The sequence below is a fragment of the Cydia strobilella genome, chromosome 1, assembly GCF_947568885.1.
Source record: "Cydia strobilella chromosome 1, ilCydStro3.1, whole genome shotgun sequence".
Taxonomy (NCBI): Eukaryota; Metazoa; Arthropoda; class Insecta; order Lepidoptera; family Tortricidae; genus Cydia; species Cydia strobilella.
In genome coordinates, this window is record NC_086041.1 from 15,821,031 (window position 1) to 15,841,040 (window position 20,010).

Here is a 20,010-nt window from a genome sequence, read left to right on the forward strand (position 1 = left end):
TTTGCACGCGTCTAGCAAGGTTAGGTTACCCGCTAGCCCGTTGATCTATATACCGTTGATCTACCTATATATCAATACCGTTTGATCGCTGCCTCGGCGGCGCACAGCGCGGCGCGCGCGAACATGCCGCGCGTTTGAAATGTAACGTAAATATAAGCACGGAATGCATACGTATCAGTATTTAGTGACGCACAATTTTTATATTTCTAATCTTTTGTGTGGGAACTAAGATCATTGTCATGACCGTTTAATATTAACTCTACAAACTTTAATTCAATATTGGCTATACTGCTTAACCAGAAATCAATATCTAGAGAAGCACATTGTCTACATTTCTAATTTTTTACAAGTATAATAAGCTGATCCATAATATCGTAATTTTGCAATATCAGCTACTCTAATTATTTATTTACAAAATAATTCATGTTTTTAAGTTCACCAGAAAGCACATGTTCCAGATTTCTAAAAACCGAATATTGTGTATAAATTAAAGTGGTATTGAATATGTTAAAGTTTTTTGTAACTTTAATTCTATATTTACAAAGTTATTAGCAGAAATTAAAATATTTCAATATATCCGAACGCTCACCCTAAAAATTTCTAACTTTTTACGAAAGTCTTATTTAACATGCTAACAATGACATATCGAAAAAGAAAAAACTTTAATATTATCTAAACCCATTTTTGTTCTACCGCTGGTCTATAACCTTGCTAGACGCGTGCAAAATAATATTTCACAAATTTCAAAAAAATGTTCTAAAAGCAATCTGTATTTTTAACAGGTTAAAATTAAGTATCTAAATAGTCATAAAAATAATAAACCAGAACATTTGGTCGTATCGTGTCTTTAACCTTGCCAGGCGATCTAAAAAGTATGGCACTTACTTGCACGCAAAATTAAGTTTGTTTACTATACAAATTGTATGCATTACAAAGTTATCTTTGCACACAAAATTAAGTTTCTCTACTATACAAAGCGTATGCATCGCAGTTATTTTTGCACGCAAAATAATGTTTGTCTACTAAATAAAGTGTATGCATTACAAAGTTATTTTTGTAGTAAATTAAAGACCCCTAGGTAGGATGTACAGTCAGCAATACTATTCGCTTAGCACCTTTGCATACAAACCTATACAGGGGTGGTATCTTTTCTCTGCAGCTAACTGTACAATGTGATTGTAACTATGAGGATGGTGTATATTTATGATGTATGAGGACATTTCTATTAAAAGTTATGTTCGATTTTGAAATTTTTATATTGAGTATATCTACTTATATAAAAATTTGAATTTTGGTTATGGAATTTTATATTATATAACATACAAAAAGAAAAACAACAATAAACAAAAATATATATATAGGGCTGCGATATCTCCTAAACCGTCCGTCGCAACGCAAAAATAAAAAAAATTTCGTTCCCCTCTTTCAATATACAAAAAACACAATAAATAAATAAATAAATATTATAGGACATTCTTACACAGATTGACAGTCCCACAGTGAGCTCAAGAAGGCTTGTGTTATGGGTACTCAGACAACGATATATATCATATACAAATACATAGAAAACACCCATGACTCAGGAACAAATATCTGTGTTCATCACACAAATAAATGCCCTTACCGGAATTCGAACCCAGGACCATCGGCTTCACAGGCAGGGTCACCCACTAGGCCAGACCGGTCGTACAATGAAACACAAAAAGAAAAAAAATCTTTACACGGCTGTATCTCCTAAACCGCGCGTCGTAGCACAAAAACAATCATCAAATTTTCGATCCACTTTAAGAAACCCTCAATTAATATTTAAAAAAAAAAAAAACAAAAAAAAAACGAAAAAATCTTTATAAGGCTGTATCTCCTGAACCGTGCGTCGTAGCGCAAAATAATAAAATTTTCGTTCAACTGCAGTGGACCCTTAATTAACATTAAAAAAAAAGAAAAAAAGGAAAAAAAAATCTTTAGAGGGCTGTATCTCCTAAACCGTGCGTTGTAGAGCAAAAATAATCTAGTTTTTGTTCCCCTTTGAGAAACCTCTAATTAACATACAAAAAACACAATGAAAAACAAAGAAAAAATCTTTATAGGGTTGAATCTCCTAAATCGTGCGACGGAGCGCAAAAATAATCAAATTTTCGTTCTACTTTAAGAAACCCTTAATTAATATAGGTATAAAAAACACAAAAAATCCGTATAAGGCCTTATCTCCTAAACCGTGCGCCGTAGCGCAAAATAATTACATTTTCGTCCGCCTGCAGTGGACCCTTAATAAACATTTAAAAAAAAACAAAGAAAAAAAAACAGAAAAAATATTTACAGGGCTGTATCTCCTAAACCGTTCGTTATAGCGCAAAAATAATCAAATTTTCGTTCCCCTATCAGAAGCCCCTAAGTAACATACAAAAAACACAATGAAAACATAAAAGAAAAAAACAAAGAAAACAATCTTTTTATAGGGCTGTATCTCCTAAACCGTGCCTCGGAGCGCAAAAAAAGTAAAATGTTCGTTCCCCTCTAACAAAGATAGATATAACTCCGTAATAGATGGATACAGTCTAAGGAAAAAACGTGCCTCGAAAATCACGAAAATTTGATTCTCGATCAGAGGGCGCCACTAGTTTTGGCTTACTCTCGTATAGATGGCGTTGACGGTTTCGTTTGTTATTTATAATTTTAACGCATATCAGTGAAAGAACATGGGTCAAAATCATATAAAAATAATTAATGCAAATAAAAAAATCATTTATCCATATTTAAATACATTTTAACTTATTTTTATAAATCTTTATTTTTAGTTTTAAAGTATGTCGATAGATGGCAGTGAATTTAAAGCGGTTACAAAATTTACTATGATATATATCAATATGATAAATATAATAGTACCACTCTATCTTATTATATCCTCTTTGCCTCTAAGAAACCCTTTTTTAATATGAGGAAAAACAAAAAAAAAACGAAAAAAATATTTACACGGCTGTAACTCCTAAACCGTGCGACGTAGCGCAAAAATAATCAAAATTTCATTCCACTTTAAGAAACCCTTAATTTCTATTTAAAAAAAAAAACTTTATAAGGCTGTATCTCCTAAACCGTGCATCGTAGCGTAAAATAATAAAATTTTCGTTCCATTGCAGTGGACCCTTAGTTAACATAAAAAAACAAACAAAAAAAAACAGAAAAATATCTTTACAGGGCTGTCTCTCCTAAACCGTGCGTTGAAGCGCAAAAATAATCTAATTTTCGTTCTCGTTTGAGAAACCCGTAAGTAACATTCAAAAAATACAATGAAAAACAAAAAAGAAAACAAAAAATTAAAACCTCTTTATAGGGTTGTATCTTTTAAATATTAATAAGGGTTTCTTAAAGTGGAACGAAAATTTAATTATTTTTGCTCTTCGCTCCGACGCACCTCAAAAAAAATTTTTTCTGTTTTTTTTTTTTTTTTCTTTTTAAATGTTAATTAAGTTGAACGAAAATTTTATTATTTTACTCTACGACCCACGGTTCAGAGATACAGCCTTATAAAGATTTTTTTGGTATTTTTTTTTTTTTTTAATATTACGACGCTCGGCTTAAGAGATACAGCCGTGTAGTTTTTTTTTTCTTATTGTGTTTCATTGTGTTTTTTGTATATTAAAAGTGTTTTTAAAGGGGAACGAAAATTTTATTATTGTTGCGCTACGACGGACGGGTTAGGAGATACAGCCCTATATTTCTTTTTTTGTATATTTATATAATATAAAATTCAATAACCAAACTTCAACTTTATATATAAGTAGATATATTTAATATAAAAATTTCAAAATCTAACATAATTTAATAATAGCATCGTAGCGTAAAATAATAAAATTTTCGTTCAACTTAATTAACATTTAAAAAGAAAAGAAAAAAAAAATTTTTTTAGAGGGCTGTATCTCCTAAACCGTGCGACGGAGCGCAAAAATAATCAAATTTTCGTTCCACTAAGAAACCCTTAATTAATATATTTAAAAAAAAAACACAAAAAAACCTTTATAATTCTGTATCTCCTAAACCGTGTGCCGTAGCGCAAAATAATAAAAATTTTCGTTCGCCTGCAGTGGACCCTTAATAAACATTAAAAAAAAACAAATAGAAAAAAAAAACAGAAAAAAATATTTACAGGGCTGTATCTCCTAAACCGTGCGTTGTAGCGCAAAAATAATCAAATTTTCGTTCCCTTAACAGAAGCCCTTAAGTAACATACAAAAAACACAATAAATAACATACATCATAAATATACACCATCGTCATAGTTACAATCACATTGTACAGTCAGCTGCAGAGAAAAGATACCAACCCTGTAAAGAAGTTTGTATGCAACGGTGCTAAGCGAATAGTATTGCTGACTGTACATCCTACCTAGTAGTCTTTAATTTACTGTACTACAAAAATAACTTTGTAATGCATACAATTACTATAGTAGACAAACTTAATTTTACGTACGAGTAAGTGCCATACGTTACTTTTTAGATCTTCTGGCAAGGTCAAAGACCCGACCAAATGTTCAGGCTTATTTTTTTGTGACTATTTAGATACTTAACTTAAACCTGTAAAAATTACAGATTGCCTCACGAACTTTTTTGGAGCCCTAAAAAATCTGAAAAAATATAAGGGTTGATTTAGCCCCGCTACCCTGCAGCCAGACCTCCAGTGCTGAGTTAGGGTATGATAGGAGAAGTATCAGGCAAATTTTCAGCTTGCCTCAAGGACCTACTCCAAAATGTCTACCAGCTCTCGGACCACTAAGTAACTACAAATAATCAGTCCACATAACAAACATTTTGTACTCATTTTGAAGTCATAATTACATTAATTTCACGTAATATCGGCATCTAATTTATGTGCACGGTAAACAAACTAATGAATGACAAGAAAAGTCAAGCAGCGCTTACGAAGCTGAGCGGGGGGTGGGGCGACCGGGCGAGGTACCTATAGGTATAGATAGATACGAATGCTACGATAGGCTCCCGCGTGCCGCGCCGGCACCTTGACGGACCAGCGCGGCGTATGTATGAATTTCGCGCCTTTTTAAATAGATTTGGCTATAACAATGGAAGCTACACACAGAAATTTCTTACTTTTCATAATATGGTTGCATATATTATTTTATAGTATGAAACTTATCTTTATAGACTTTAATTCAATATTGGACCTTACAGGACAAAAAACGCATATTAAAATTTAAGCAGCAATCCTATTTTTCTAATTTTTCGGCTTTGTCTATTAACTTAAGAATTTAGAGATATTATTGTGGATTTTTAAAACTTTAATTCAATATCGACAAAATAATAAGCTAATTTTAGTTTGACAAAGAAGCACGTTAATTTTTTTTTCTAAAAATGTAACAGTTTAAAGAGTCATACATAATTTAAACGATGAAGCTTAAACTTTGCACTTTAATTCAATATTCAAAAAGCATCAATCAAAATATATAAATACCTAATTTATACCTAACGCTCGTTCTAACTTTTCGTCTTAAATTACAAATATGCTTAAAAACATGTCCCCTGCCATATAAGCATCACTTTTCCTTCTTTAGAATTATCATAACTTTAAGGTCAAAAATATGGTCCCACTATCGGTCTATTTATGTTACACGTCCGTCTTTGGGTCACAAAGTTACATATGTATACCAAATTTCAACTTAATGAGGGCTAACGCGTATGAATTCGCCGCTAGGGGCGCTAGTGTAGATGGTGGTATTTTCCATAGTTCGAAATGTCAAATGTCACTTGTCACTTCAATGACTGACAGCTGTTCTTTAGTCTTTTGGACCACCATCAACAGAGGCTCCAACTGGTGAGCAAAAAAACGATAGCCCTCATTGATCCAGTAGTTTCGGAGAAAATAGCCAGAGGTCACCATAAATGTACAAAGTATAACAAAAATAGTAATGGATATCGTATTCTGATTAGGAGAAGTAGTAGAAAAATTCTTGACGCTATTTTTTTTGTATAATGCAGGTCGTTCAAATAGGTCAATCCTCCATACAATTTATTTTTATGACTTAAAAAAATATTCTACTACTTTTTTCTAATCAGAGTACAATGACAAAAGAACTATGCCCTTAAACGCATTACCACGGCACGAGGCTTTGCTCCGTGACCGTTAGTGTTATAAAGCTGCAATTCAATATATAAATCAATCATGCCGACAAACTGGTAAAATTAAACTTAAACAATATAGGGTAACTGAGCGTGGCCCGACATCTCTATTAGGTATCGAATGTCTATAATTATGAGACTACTTACATCAATCATACAAAACTCAGAAAACAGAATCAAGGTCTAGCATCCGTAAAGCTTCAAATTTTTAATTTTTATGGTCCTGTAATTTTTAACCGACTTCAATTTCATAGAAGGAGGAGGTTCTGTATTCGGTTGTGGCTATTTTTTTTATGTATGTTCACCGATTACTCCGAGACCCGTAGTCCGATTTGAGTAATTCTTTTTTTGTTCGAAAGGAGCTACTTCCAAGTTGGTCCCGTATTAATCTGGTTCTGATCTGATGATGGGATCCCTGAGGAATTGAGGGCACTCCTCAATTTTTAAAGGCACATGTATGGTGATTTGGGTGTTTTCATAAGCAACTTGAGCATTTTCTCTCGAAAACGACCAATTTGATGAAGTGGACCTAATGATCATCATCATTGTTTTGATGATAGTGATGATGATTTTTTTAATGTAGGATGTTCAGCGATTACTCCGAGACCCGTGGTCCAACTTGAACAATTCTTTTTTTGTTTGAAAGGAACTACCTCCAAGGTGGTCCCACATTAATCTGGTGCTGTTCTGATGATGGGATCCATGAGGAATTGAGGGAACTCCTCAATTTTTAAAGGCACATGTATGGTGTTTTGGGTGTTTTCTTAAGCAACTTGAGCATTTTCTCTCGAAAACGACCAATTTGATTAAGTGGATCTGATGATGATGATTGTTTTGATGATAGTGATGATGATTTTTCTTAATGTAAGATGTTCAGCGATTACTCCGAGACCCGTGGTCCGACTTGAACAATTCTTTTTTTGTTTGAAAGGAACTACCTCCAAGGTGGTCCCACATTAATCTGGCGCTGTTCTCATGATGGGATCATTTGGGTGTTTTCTTAAGCAAATCGAGCATGGTCCCACATTAATCTGGTGCTGTTCTGATGATGGGATCCATGAGGAATTGAGGGAACTCCTCAATTTTTAAAGGCACATGTATGGTGTTTTGGGTGTTTTCTTAAGCAACTTGAGCATTTTCTCTCGAAAACGACCAATTTGATTAAGTGGATCTGATGATGATGATTGTTTTGATGATAATGATTTCAGCGATTACTCCGGCACCCATGATCCGATTTGAGTAATTCTTTTTCTGTTTGAAAGAAGTTACCTCCAAGGTGTTTTCGTAACATTTTTGGTTTTGATCTGATGATGGAATCCGTGAGGAATTGAGGGAACTCCTCAAGTTCTATAGGCACGTTTATGGTGATTTCATCAAGCGGTGAGGGCTACGGGAGATCGAGACCGATGGAAACAAATCACAGGAGCTGCAAAACCAAGTGGTCACGATCTTCAGTAATGAGGGACCGACAAAGAAGAAGATGGCGATTTCGGTGTTTTCTAAAATAACTCAAGCATTTCCTCCCAAAAACCACCAATTTGATGTAGTGCAACTGTAGCCTAACCACGAGTTTGACACTACATATTCGCTAGCGTCTTCGTAACTTTGTACACTAATATGCCAGTACGAGCGAGATGCATAAACAGTAAATTACGCACACGATAGCGAATATATCAAAGTCAAACTCGTGGTAAGGCCACGATGATGATAAAGACCACGGACGAAATGTGGAACTTCCCTCGTATGTGTTTTATGATTTTTGATGTAGGTAGTGTTGGAAACAACCAAAGAGACTGAGAGGTGAGGGGTAGGTGTGAGAGGTGAAGGTAGCGGGTATTAGTGTTTGGGGTGTTTGAGGTTGGGGGTTGAGGGGAGGTGAGTTGATGGGTCGGGGACTGAGGGGTTGGGAGTTAAGGGATTGGGGGTAGGGTTAGAAGTTAAGGGGTCTGGGGTTAGGGGTCGGGGAATGGCTGTTGAAGGGTTGGTGGTTTAAGGTCGAGGGGTTCAGTGATCAGGGGTTGATGTGCTGTGAGGTTGAGTGATCGGGGGGTTTGAGGGATTGGGTCAGTGGCGGGGCGGAGAATGGTTTTAGTGACGGGAATTATTTCCCAGACAGACTCGAGGAAAATTCTGATTATTTAATAAAGTTTACGAATTTAGAGTTAAACATGATTATGTTTTTCATTCATGCGTCACGCTCTTAACAATGTCTTAAAACTAAAAATGGAAAAATAAAAACTTTTATAAAAAAAAGATAAACCGACTTCAAAAAGGATGAAATAAAATATTATCCTTTTTAGGGTTCCGTGTTTAAGTATATGCGTTACCAACTGATATGTTTGAAGTCGGTGCCAAGTAACAATACCAGTTAAAAATAATCAGCTTTATGTAAGTATATAAATCCCATTACAACTGTACAAATATAATAAACGTGAAAGTAATTTTGTCTGCCTCTTTGTTACCTTTTCATGGCTAAACAACTGGATCGCTTTAGCTGAAATTTGGCATGAAGGTTCCTTGAATTGTTTTATATTATGAAATGTAGTCCTCTGGATAAGCGACAGAAAATAACTCAATCCCAATCCCACACTTGCGTTCTATGGACTGTTCAAGAATTAGTAAGAAATGCTCTTTAAAAAATACGACGACAAATAAACGCATTAGATTTACTTATTAATGTGCCGACAAACATGGTACGAACTGCGCCAAGAAGGTTCAACCGTGTGTTCTGTTCTGAGGTGTGTTCTTTATTGTCGTCGTGTAACGCTGCGTTTTACATAGGCGAACACTCGCGAACGCGAAGCGAAGCGACGCGGCGCGGCGCGGCGCGGCCGACCCAAGGCGTTCGCGTTCGCAAAGAGATCGCCCACGTAGGACACTTCTATAGGTATCAAAGGATTAATTAAGGCGCCGTGCCGCGCCGCTTAGCGTTCGCGTGTTGTTCGCCTACGTAGTACGCTGCGTTACGTACATACTTATATATACCGCAGCCTTATCGAATTGCACCAAAATCACTATGAATATATGGTTCAAAATTTGGCTTGGCACCGACTTTAAACATATCAGTTGGTAACGCATATACTTAAACACGGAACCCTAAAAGGGATAATATTTTATTTCATCCTTTTTGAAGTCGGTTTATCTTTTCTTATAAAAGTTTTTGTTAGTAATTTAAACGTATGATTTAATTTCCATAGTATTTCTCTTATATGACACATGCTTATTTTCTACCCACTAAAGGGGCCCACTGTCTATATATCACACTGACCGCCGGACGATATCGGCCTGTCAGTTGTTTGGAACTGTCAAATTTTTGTTCTAACTGACAGGCCGATATCGTCCGGCGGACTGATAGTCAGTGGGCCCCTTTAAATTCAACATGTGTGTCAGATTATGTTATAAAATTCATGATCCCTGTTGCCAACCGTGACGTCCATGGATTGTTTAATTGTTTAGGAATATAATGATCCTTATCCATGAAAGTGACCAGCGCCATTGCGTGAATTAGATAACTTTCCCACTGCTGCCACTGCTATATGGCTGTCAGCCGTTGGGCCGTTGCCAGAACTAACGATTTGATGACGAGAGTAAAAGGCAGCGCCGCCGGATTGCAGCTAATGTGAGAATCAAGAAAGACTTCTTCGAGGGCAGATAAGATAGACATCTTATTTGCCCTCGATCCTGCCTCTGCGTTATTGTTTCTAGTTAGTAAGCCTGCCGGCAGCGCAGCATCAGAGCCATAAAGGAATAAGCAAGGTGATACTTACGAGTCGGTTTAGGAAACTGAAGCGGGCCGTTCTTCTCAGACAAGATATACTTCACGGTGGCGGGCTGACTGCGCAACACGCCACGTTCGCTACACTGCTGCAGGTACACCTGCACCTAATTAATAACAACTTTTGTCAGCGCTGCAAATAGAGAATAGTTCCTGAATTTATACCTATTTTAATACTGATGTACCTATAAGAGGATAAAAATCAACTGATTATACTAGTTCCAACTGGAACCAAAAGCGACAGAAATTTGTGATCTATGGTTTATGTTTCTTAGATCTGGTATGTTTTAAACGATAACGATAACACACACTAACCCCGCAGTTTTCGCTAGTAAGTACATGTAAGTAATTACTAGATGCATAACTATAGTTTTTGGCTAAGCTTAAAAGACGCAAACCTAAATCTCTGCATGGCCCTATTAGTTACGAATAATTTATTATCTTATTGAAATGATTTAATATCGTTTTTTTTTTCTAAAACGGTTTTTGAATCAGATTCCATTGAGGTGCCCTAATTTTAAAATCTTAACGGAGAACCGATCTCAATGAGAGGTTTATAGAGATACCTGAAGATAGTCGGGGCTTCTGGGGTCTCGCTCTTCCCGATAGGGGGGAGCCTTGAACACTATCGCCAGCTGCTTATGGTAAATCTGGGCTGGGGCAGTTTGCGACCACCCCCGTCCGTCATCGAACACCACGTCCGGGTTCTGCCCTGTGTACTGAAAACAAGGAAAAATATATTACAAAAATGAAAAGCGACTTCTGAACTAGGCTTCGATGCTGGGTTTTAAAGTATCAGGGGACCTAGCCAAGATGACAATCGATGATGGAAAATGCCAATTGAAACTGAAATTGTGTATGGAAATAGTCATGTGACTTTTCGTAGCATCTGTCATCCCGATATATTTTTTCTATTCATTTGGCGTTTGTCGTGTACGATTGTTATCTTGGCAAGACTAGAAATTTGATGTAAAAACTGTTGCCCGAAGTAATTATAATGCTATTCGTACATATATTCAAGATATGAAAAAAAAAAATGATCGTTACGCTCTATAGTGCCGGATATTGTTGGATAGGTCTTTTAAAATGAATAGGGGTCTTCTATAATCAATTTTAGATAAAGTGAATATTTTCGGAAACAATCCCTTCGAAAGAAACAAAATGTAAGGTATTTAGTATTTTTTTTTTCATTTGAAACCAATAGTGCTGGATATTGTTGGATAGGTCTTTTGAAATGAATACAGGTTTTCAAAAATCAATTGTTGATAAAGTGAATATTTTCGGAAATAATCGCCTCGAAAGAAACAAAATGTATGTAAGGATTTTTTGTTTCGTTTCAACCCTATGATGTGGGATGTCGTTGGATAGGTCTTTTAAAATAAATAGGGGTTATTAGAAAAACATTTTTTGATAAAGTGAATATTTTCGGAAATAATCGCTTTGAAAGAAACAAAATGTGTGTGACAATTTTTTTATCGTTTCAACCCTATGGCGTGGGGTGTCATTGGATAGGTCTTTCAAAATAAATAGGGGTCTTAGAACAACATTTTTTGATAAAGTGAATCATTTCGGAAATAATTATTTAGAAAGAGAAAAAAAAGGGATTTTCCTTTTAACTTTTGAACCATTGATCCAAAAATTATGAAAAAAAATCACAAAAATAGTGATTAATAAACACATTCGAAAATAGTTAAAATAATCGTGATCAGTTAAGCCGTTTTTGAGTTATCGCTAAAAGTCTTTCCTTCTTATTTTCTTTAAAAGCCTGGCAACCCTTATTTGTGACCGGATTTTTGCAGGCAACCCTATACCATTGTATCCGCAATAAAATTACCATTATTTTGATATATAATTCAAGCGTCAGACAGATGGGTGCAATTATCGATTTTAACTCACTTGTTTTAACACAGCAACCTCCTGATAGTGACCGGAAAAACATAGGCAACCTAATTTATTCATGTTGTAGAAGTTGTATACTTTCCATTGGAACTTATTTCGTTCGTCAGACAAATCGGTGAAATTTGAAGAAAAAAAATTATTTTCAAAAATTTATTAAAAATAGCCTTGAACATATTTCATTAGGCAACCCTATTTATTTATGTTCAGGAACATATTTTCTTTCATACAATATAAGTTTCATCCGTCAGACGTATGGGTGAAGGTCGACCATATATAACGTATCTTAGACATTGATTATCGCAATGCAATTATCGATTTTAACTCACCTGTTTTAACACAGCAACCTCCTGATAGTGACCGGAAAAACATAGGCAACCTAATTTATTCATGTTGTAGAAGTTGTATACTTTCCATTGGAACTTATTTCGTTCGTCAGACAAATCGGTGAAATTTGAAGAAAAAAAATTATTTTCAAAAATTTATTAAAAATAGCCTTGAACATATTTCATTAGGCAACCCTATTTATTTATGTTCAGGAACATATTTTCTTTCATACAATATAAGTTTCATCCGTCAGACGTATGGGTGAAGGTCGACCATATATAACGTATCTTAGACATTGATCTTCGTTAGGTAGTAGTAGTATATACCTAATCATAATTATTGACTATTTAACACTCGCGAATGACTATGCGAATGTTAAAGCCATACGTGGTATTCCAAGTCGTCATTCTACACATTCGTGCAACAATGCATTCGTTAATCCATTCGCGATCCACTCGCGCTCCGTATTCGCGAATAAATAGCTGCCAGTCCCTCACATGCGTGCAAGTCTTCGCAGAATTTATAGTGCACTGCCTTATGGGAATTGTTCGATCTTCTATGAGGTTCTCTTCAATAAATTCACCTTTTATGATGTAACTAGTTTTTTATTACTTTGGAAAATTACAATATATATATAGGTAAGTATTATGTGTGTTCGCGTGACCGCGCTCGGATCGCGTCTGGTTTTGGGAGGTGGGGCGCATCCAATAGTGCAGCCCGCTATCGGTGCACAGTGGGCCTTTTGTGTGTCTGAACATGCTCCGCGCCTTGAAAGCTCCTGCTTTCAACATTGTTGTTGTTGGTCAGTATCCTCTCCGTCCTTCAGCAAAGGGCATATGCAGGAAATACCACGTCGAACTAGGCCCTTTCGTGTGCGTACATCTACAACGCGGCATAATCCATCAGAGCCTTTGTGTAGCTTTTCAATGCGGCCGAGCGGCCATGTCAACGGCGGGCCGTGGGGTTGCTTCACAAGGACGAGCTGACCCGGCTGGAGGTTAGGCTGTCGCGAGCGCCATTTGGTACGCTGCTGCAGGAGGCTGACATACTCGTGGCTCCATCTGGCCCAAAAGTGTTGGCGCACTTGCTCCATCCGTGCGTATCGGTGCAACTGGCTCGGTTTGGCTTCTTCGAGGTTTAGCGTTGGCAGCGAAGTCAACGATCGTCCGATCAAGAAGTGCCCAGGGGACAATGGGGACAGGTCGTGAGGATCGGAGGATAAGGGGCATAAAGGCCTACTATTCAAAATCGACTCGACCTGAACAAAAATCGTCTCGAGTTCGACATATGTGAAGTGCATATTACCAATTATTCTTTTAAGGTGATATTTCGCGGATTTCACTGCGGCTTCTATTAAGCCAGAGAAGTTAGGCGAATACGCGGGTGCGAATCTGAACTGAATGTGTTCATTAGCAAACGTTTCTGAGACAGAGTTATAAGAGCTATGAATAACTTGGCCTATTTCGTTACTAGCCCCCAGAAAGTTTCGGCCATTGTCCGAAAAAATCTCGTAAGGCTTTCCTCTCCTTGCAATAAACCGCTTAAGAGCCAAAATGAAACTTTGCGTGCTGAGATCACTGGCGAGTTCAAGGTGAACGGCCTTTGTTCTCAGACAGCACATTATGCACAAAAATGATTTTATTAATTGGGCTCCACGCCCTTTTTTACTTAAAATTAAGAACGGACCAGCATAATCAATGGCCGTGGATTGAAATGGGTACCCTGGCGTCACGCGCTGAGCGGGCAGGTTTCCCATAAGTTGAGTCGCAACTGCTCCTCGCAAGCGCTTGCAAGTTATACATGTTTGATAAGTTTTGCGCGCTAGCAATCGTCCGCCTATTATCCAATATTCTTCGCGAACGCTTGAATGTAGCAGCTGTGGCCCGGTATGTTTTAATTGTTTATGGAAATGTCCATATATTAACTTACTTAAATAATGTTTACCGTCTAGAATTATCGGATGTTTTTTATCATATATATAATCCGAGTTGGATAATCTGCCGCCAACTCGCATAACACCATCTTCATTTAGGAATGGGTTTAAGGACAAGACCTTTGACCTTTTGCTTATAGGTAAATTATTTTTTAATAAATTTAATTCGTCAAGAAATGAAGTCTCTTGCGAATATTGTACAAGCTTAGTTTCAGCCGCATGCAATTCTGAAACACTTAATGGCCCTTGAAATTTATTCTTAGGCTGTTTACAATTATTTATAAATCGTAATATGTACGCGACTGACCTTTTCAAGCGATTGAAGTTCGAAAAGTTTTCTAATTTAATAAAATCCATTGACGCGTTCTTCCTCAGACTCGCGCTCATTACTTGAACAGTGGATTTAACTTCCGGTATATTTGAATTTAATTCAATTGAATTGTCTTGAGAAGGCCAGTCACTTTCGTTACACTTTAGAAAAGACGGCCCTTGAAACCACATACCGTCAGATGTCAGCTGATCGGGCAATAACCCGCGACTAGCTGCATCAGCTGCGTTTTGACCAGACGGAACGTGGTTCCATTGAGCGCCGCGAGATAATTCCGTTATCTCAGACACTCGATGTAATACAAAGGTCTTGAGTTGCATTTTATTTGATTTGTAAATGTTTAACCACGAAAGTACGATTTTCGAGTCGACCCAAAAATACACTTTATCAATATTCTGTCGCAATGACTTCCTTATTTTGTCGTAAAGTCGACAGGCTAACAATGCGCCCAGTAGCTCCGCACGTGGGATAGTAACAGCTGGCCGAGCAGGCATGACCTTGGCCTTGCCACAGAGCAACCGAACCACTACTCCCTTATCGCTTATCGAGCGAATATATGCGCACGCGGCGTAGGCCAATAAGGAAGCATCCGAGAAAAAATGCAACTCAATATTTTCCGCCTCAGGTTGCAATACATAACGATCAATTTGGAACGAAGTCAAAATATTTAATCCGCGCACGATCTTATTCCACGTTTGCTTTATATCGGAAGGCACTTCATCGTCCCATTCCAGGTGCAATGCCCAGATATTCTTTAAAAGTAATTTAAATGTGATTGTGCAAACACTTAACAGACCCAAAGGGTCAAATATGCTTGCAATCGTGGATAAGATAGTACGTTTTGTACACTTAGAATCGGCATTGTTTACATCTTTAACGCCCTTCGAGCAGCTGATTAACAACTTATCCGCCGCTGGGTTCCAACGAATTCCGAGCGTAGAACACTCGTCATTAAAGTCGACATTCGATTGCTCGTTAAAGTTTTCCTCATCTTGAAAGAGTTGAATGCAATTAGATTTTATTTTACGTAAATTCATCTGCGCCTTTGCTAAGGTTTGTGAGACCGATGTTAAAATATATTTTAACTGGTCGGAACTGTCCGAGCCCGTAACTAAGTCATCTACATACATATCTCTCTCAATTATAGTTTTTATATGCGGATCGTCACAAGTCTTAGCAATTTCATATAAACATCTTATGCTTAAATAAGGCGAGGACGACATGCCGTAGGTAACGGTATCGAGGCGCAGATATTTAATGGGTTCCGTACTATTTTCGCGCCATAAAATGACCTGTAAATATCTATCATTTTCGTTTACTAGGATTTGGCGATACATTTTTTCAATATCTCCGATCAATACATATTCATGTTGACGAAAACGAGTGAGAATTGAAAAAATGTCATCCTGTATTGTTGGCCCAACCATTAATATGTCGTTCAACGACATACCCGACGATGTCTTCGCTGAACAGTCGAAGACGACACGACAACGTGTCGTGGCCGATTTTTCACGTAAAATTGGGTGGTGGGCAAGAAAATTCGCGACCTCCGGTTTTTCTATTGGCGTAAGGTGCCCTAACTCTTGATACTCGCGGATAAAATCGCAATATTGTTGTTTTACGTGAGGTTGCCTTTCAAATCGTTTTTCTAAATAATGCAATCGTTTTTTAGCAATATGAAAGGAGTCACCTAATTTCTCGGGTGACTCTTTTAGAGGCAAACTCACGCAAAACCTGCCGTCTGGCAATTGGTAGGTATTTTCGAGGAAATGAGCTTCGCATGCTTCTTCTTCGGCTGTCCACTTCTCCTGCGGTGGCAGCTCCTCTAGTTCCCAGAACTTCCTTAACTGGACGCTGATTTCGTGGCTGAAGTTACAATGAACTTTATTGCCTAGCCCGTTATTATTATTTGACATAAAAGTGGTTGGACCGACAACAAGCCATCCGAACTGCGAGTTCTGTAGGAATGGTTTATTTTTTCCTAGCTTTATTTGTTCTTGTATAAGAAGACCCCAAAAAACGTCGCCCCCTAGTAACAATTCTACTGCAGAGGGACGATAAAATGACTCATCCGCCAAATCTACGTTTTTAGGTATATTTAATGATGAAATATCGACCTCGTTTTCAGGGACTTCGTTGCCTACATCGTCGACTACGGAGCAAATTATAGGTATTTTTATTGACCTATCCCTGGATTGCACTTCTATCGTGCACCGTCGTAACGTTGTAAAAGATAATTTATTAAGGCCAAAGACCTCAGTCTCATATTCAAAAACAGGAAGATTTAATTTTTCCTGTAATGACCTTTTTATAAACGAAGATTCACTTCCACAATCAAGTAACGTGCGTACGCGATGGCACTGATTATTTTTGTTTACAATATCTACCATAGCCGTAGATAACAACACCTGCGTTGCGTCCGACGAACAGAATGATATCGGAAATGCATTTTTTACTTGATTGTCACCTGCTGTTGAGGTACTAGCCTGAGAGGTACTAGGTACCTGTGCATTGTTTGGTACATACGTTCGATGTAATAATGAATTATGTTTACGTCCACATATTTTACAAGGATTCGCTCGGCATTGAAATGCACGATGACCACCTCGAAAACAGACTGGACACACCTTTGACTTATATATTTCGTCACCTCTCACTTCTGGTGTCATTTCGAGAAATTTATTACACGTAGATATACGGTGGTCACCTTTGCATATCAAGCACGATGATTGAGGCGAGCTGGTTGTCGTTGGGTTCGAAGCGGCTGCGACAAATGTTTTTTGAATTTTATCTAATTTCTTTTGAGGCTGTTTCGTTTCAGGCCTTTCAAAGTGACTGCCGCTTCGAGCCAATGACTCCAGTATATCGGCCCTGCTACGAAGAAAGTCAGTGAACTCAGATAGCTTCGGCGAGTCTTCTAGACTGTTTCTTTTTTCCTCCCATTTTCTTAATGTGATCGGGTCAAGCTTGGAGGAGCAAAGAAAAACAATAAGCGTATCCCAGCAATCTACCCTCTCGTCGAGGCTCTCGAGCGCTCGTAAATTTTTTGTTACATTATCAATTAAGTTACGCAAACACTTATCTGACTCTCTTGTCAAAGACTCTATGCGGAATAAGGACTGCAAATGGTTATGAACCAGTTGACGCTTGTTGTCATACCTATCACACAATAAACTCCAAGCGACGGCGTAGTTGGCGGCAGATATTTCCAACGATTTAATTACAAGCGCGGCGCTGCCCTCAAGGGAGGTGCGCAGATAATAGAACTTATTTATGTCATTTAAAGAACTATTATTGTGCACAATAGACGTAAAAGTATCACGGAACTCAAGCCATTTGCCATAATTTCCATCGAAAGACGGCAGCTTAATTTGGGGGAGTTTAATATTAATTTGATGGCTTGAATTTCGGCTACTAACACTTCCATCGTCAGCATCAGCAAACCTTTGTTTGTGCATCTCTATAAATTCTTGCGCACAATTGATAAGATCAAAGTAATCGTTTTCAATCTGTATATTTTCAGTCAGCTGATCGTTATCGCTGGTTATCGATTCTATCTTTTCCCGTAAGTCATCAAAATTATTGAAAACAATTTCAAATCTGCTCAACCGCAATGCCAGCTCATTAACTTGACTGGAAGTAATACTTGTATTGCTCTCAAATTCCGCATATTTATTTTTAAACACAGTTACTTTACCCTTAATTACACTACGTTTTTTTAATAAATCTTTTAACTCTGCTTCAGACATTGTAATGAACAACAAGTAATAAAAATGTTATAAATACCGTTTAATCCGGCAAACCTTGCAGTTCAGATTCAAACCCGTGCAACGTTGATAGTCTTAAGAATGTGCTATCACGCCGATGGAGTGGCCGATGCGCGTGATCCTTTGTTCTCCGCGCCGCGTGGCAACTGTCGGCCCGGCCGCTCGACTTGTTTACGCAAAACCTGGAATAGTCGGCGAGTGCAATAAGTACCTATGCAACTACAATGCAAATTTATTCTTTATTGATAGCTAAATGGCTATATGTAATTAAAGGGGTTTGATCTTTTACTTAAATGTCTTACGTTTGCACAAAAAAGGGGTAAATTTCACTAAATTTTTCTGTGGAAAGGAGTTAGAATGAGTGGAAGGATGGAACGGGCACTCCCCTGAAATACGTAGACCAGCAGGCAGCAGGCAGGAGTCCACTTTGCCTCCACGTCACGCCTCCTCCTCGTGGACCTCGTGGTTGCAGGTTACGTTGTCCTTAAAGTTATTGCGCCTCCGCGCAATGTCATGTCTTCGGTCGCCAAAAATTATGTTCGATCTTCTATGAGGTTCTCTTCAATAAATTCACCTTTTATGATGTAACTAGTTTTTTATTACTTTGGAAAATTACAATATATATATAGGTAAGTATTATGTGTGTTCGCGTGACCGCGCTCGGATCGCGTCTGGTTTTGGGAGGTGGGGCGCATCCAATAGTGCAGCCCGCTATCGGTGCACAGTGGGCCTTTTGTGTGTCTGAACAGGAATATAGTTTAGATCCGGAAACCGCTTTCGACTTTTAGTATGTTATTTGGCATAGTATTGGGTTTACAAAACTGCCGGGAGACAGCGGCGCCGGCCATCTACTTCAGCGGAATGACGTCATCAAAATGACTCCCGCCTCGTTGCGAATATTGCATATTGCACCCAAACTATGCATTGCACATACACGTGTGGGTTATTAAATGAAAGCCAATTAAATATTCTATATTTCATTTCTACACTATGTACCAAAATATACAATAGTTTAAGAGCAATATACAAAGAAATCAAAATGATGTAAAGAATATTCGATTACTTGGGTTTTATAACCAAACCAAAAGTCGGGCGTTAAAGCAATGTACTACAACATTAACGATGATGTCTCAAGCCATATACTGATACCAAAAAAATCAAAATCAGACCAAAACTGTGAAAATTATGTATCAAAATGTAGGTATTTGCTAGAACAAATGCATTAAGTTTGTCATTTGTCAATGGAATTAACAATGAATTTGGTTGCTTTGCAAAGTCTTCGGTTGATACATCTAAAGGTGTCTTGCGAGGTCGTCCGTATGGAGGTGTCGCTTTAATGTGGCGGAAGTCTATATTTTCTAACGTGTCTGTGATCACGTGCACAAGTGATCGATTTGCAGCGATTCAAGTTGAACTCGGGGAGCGCCAATTCTTAGTACTTAGTATCTACACTATCTACATGCCGGTGGACTGTGAGGAAAATCTTATTAGTTTCACGGACTGTCTCGCAAACATACACGCTATTATAGAAGAAAGCGGAAGTGAAGTTACATATGTGTTGGGCGATTTTAACGCGCATCCGAATACGAGATTTGGAGATGAACTGAAGACGTTTTGCGACGAGCACGAACTTATTTGTGCAGACCAGTTATTGCTTGGACTTGACAGTGACACTTATACTTTTACTAGCTGTTGCCCGCGACTTCGTACGCGTTGATTTGTATGTTGGTGGTTATATATTCTACATGAGCATAATATAGAACATTATGCAGCAAAAGATATCAGTAGGGACGGTTAATTATTTGTTAATAATTATACAATGCATGAAATTTGTCTTTCACAAACTACGAAGTTTCAAG

General features: G+C 37.6%; 1 protein-coding gene across 1 annotated transcript in view; it reads right to left on the reverse strand.

Moving 5' to 3' along the window:
• LOC134745946 (uncharacterized) overlaps positions 1-20,010 on the reverse strand; it is a 105,382-nt gene that overhangs the window by 23,678 nt on the left and 61,694 nt on the right. The window contains exons 6-7 of the mRNA XM_063680092.1: positions 10,467-10,619; positions 9,893-10,007 (exon numbers count right to left, since the gene is read on the reverse strand). Coding sequence (XP_063536162.1) covers positions 9,893-10,007; positions 10,467-10,619 — 268 coding nt within the window. The remainder of the gene's footprint in view (positions 1-9,892; positions 10,008-10,466; positions 10,620-20,010) is intronic.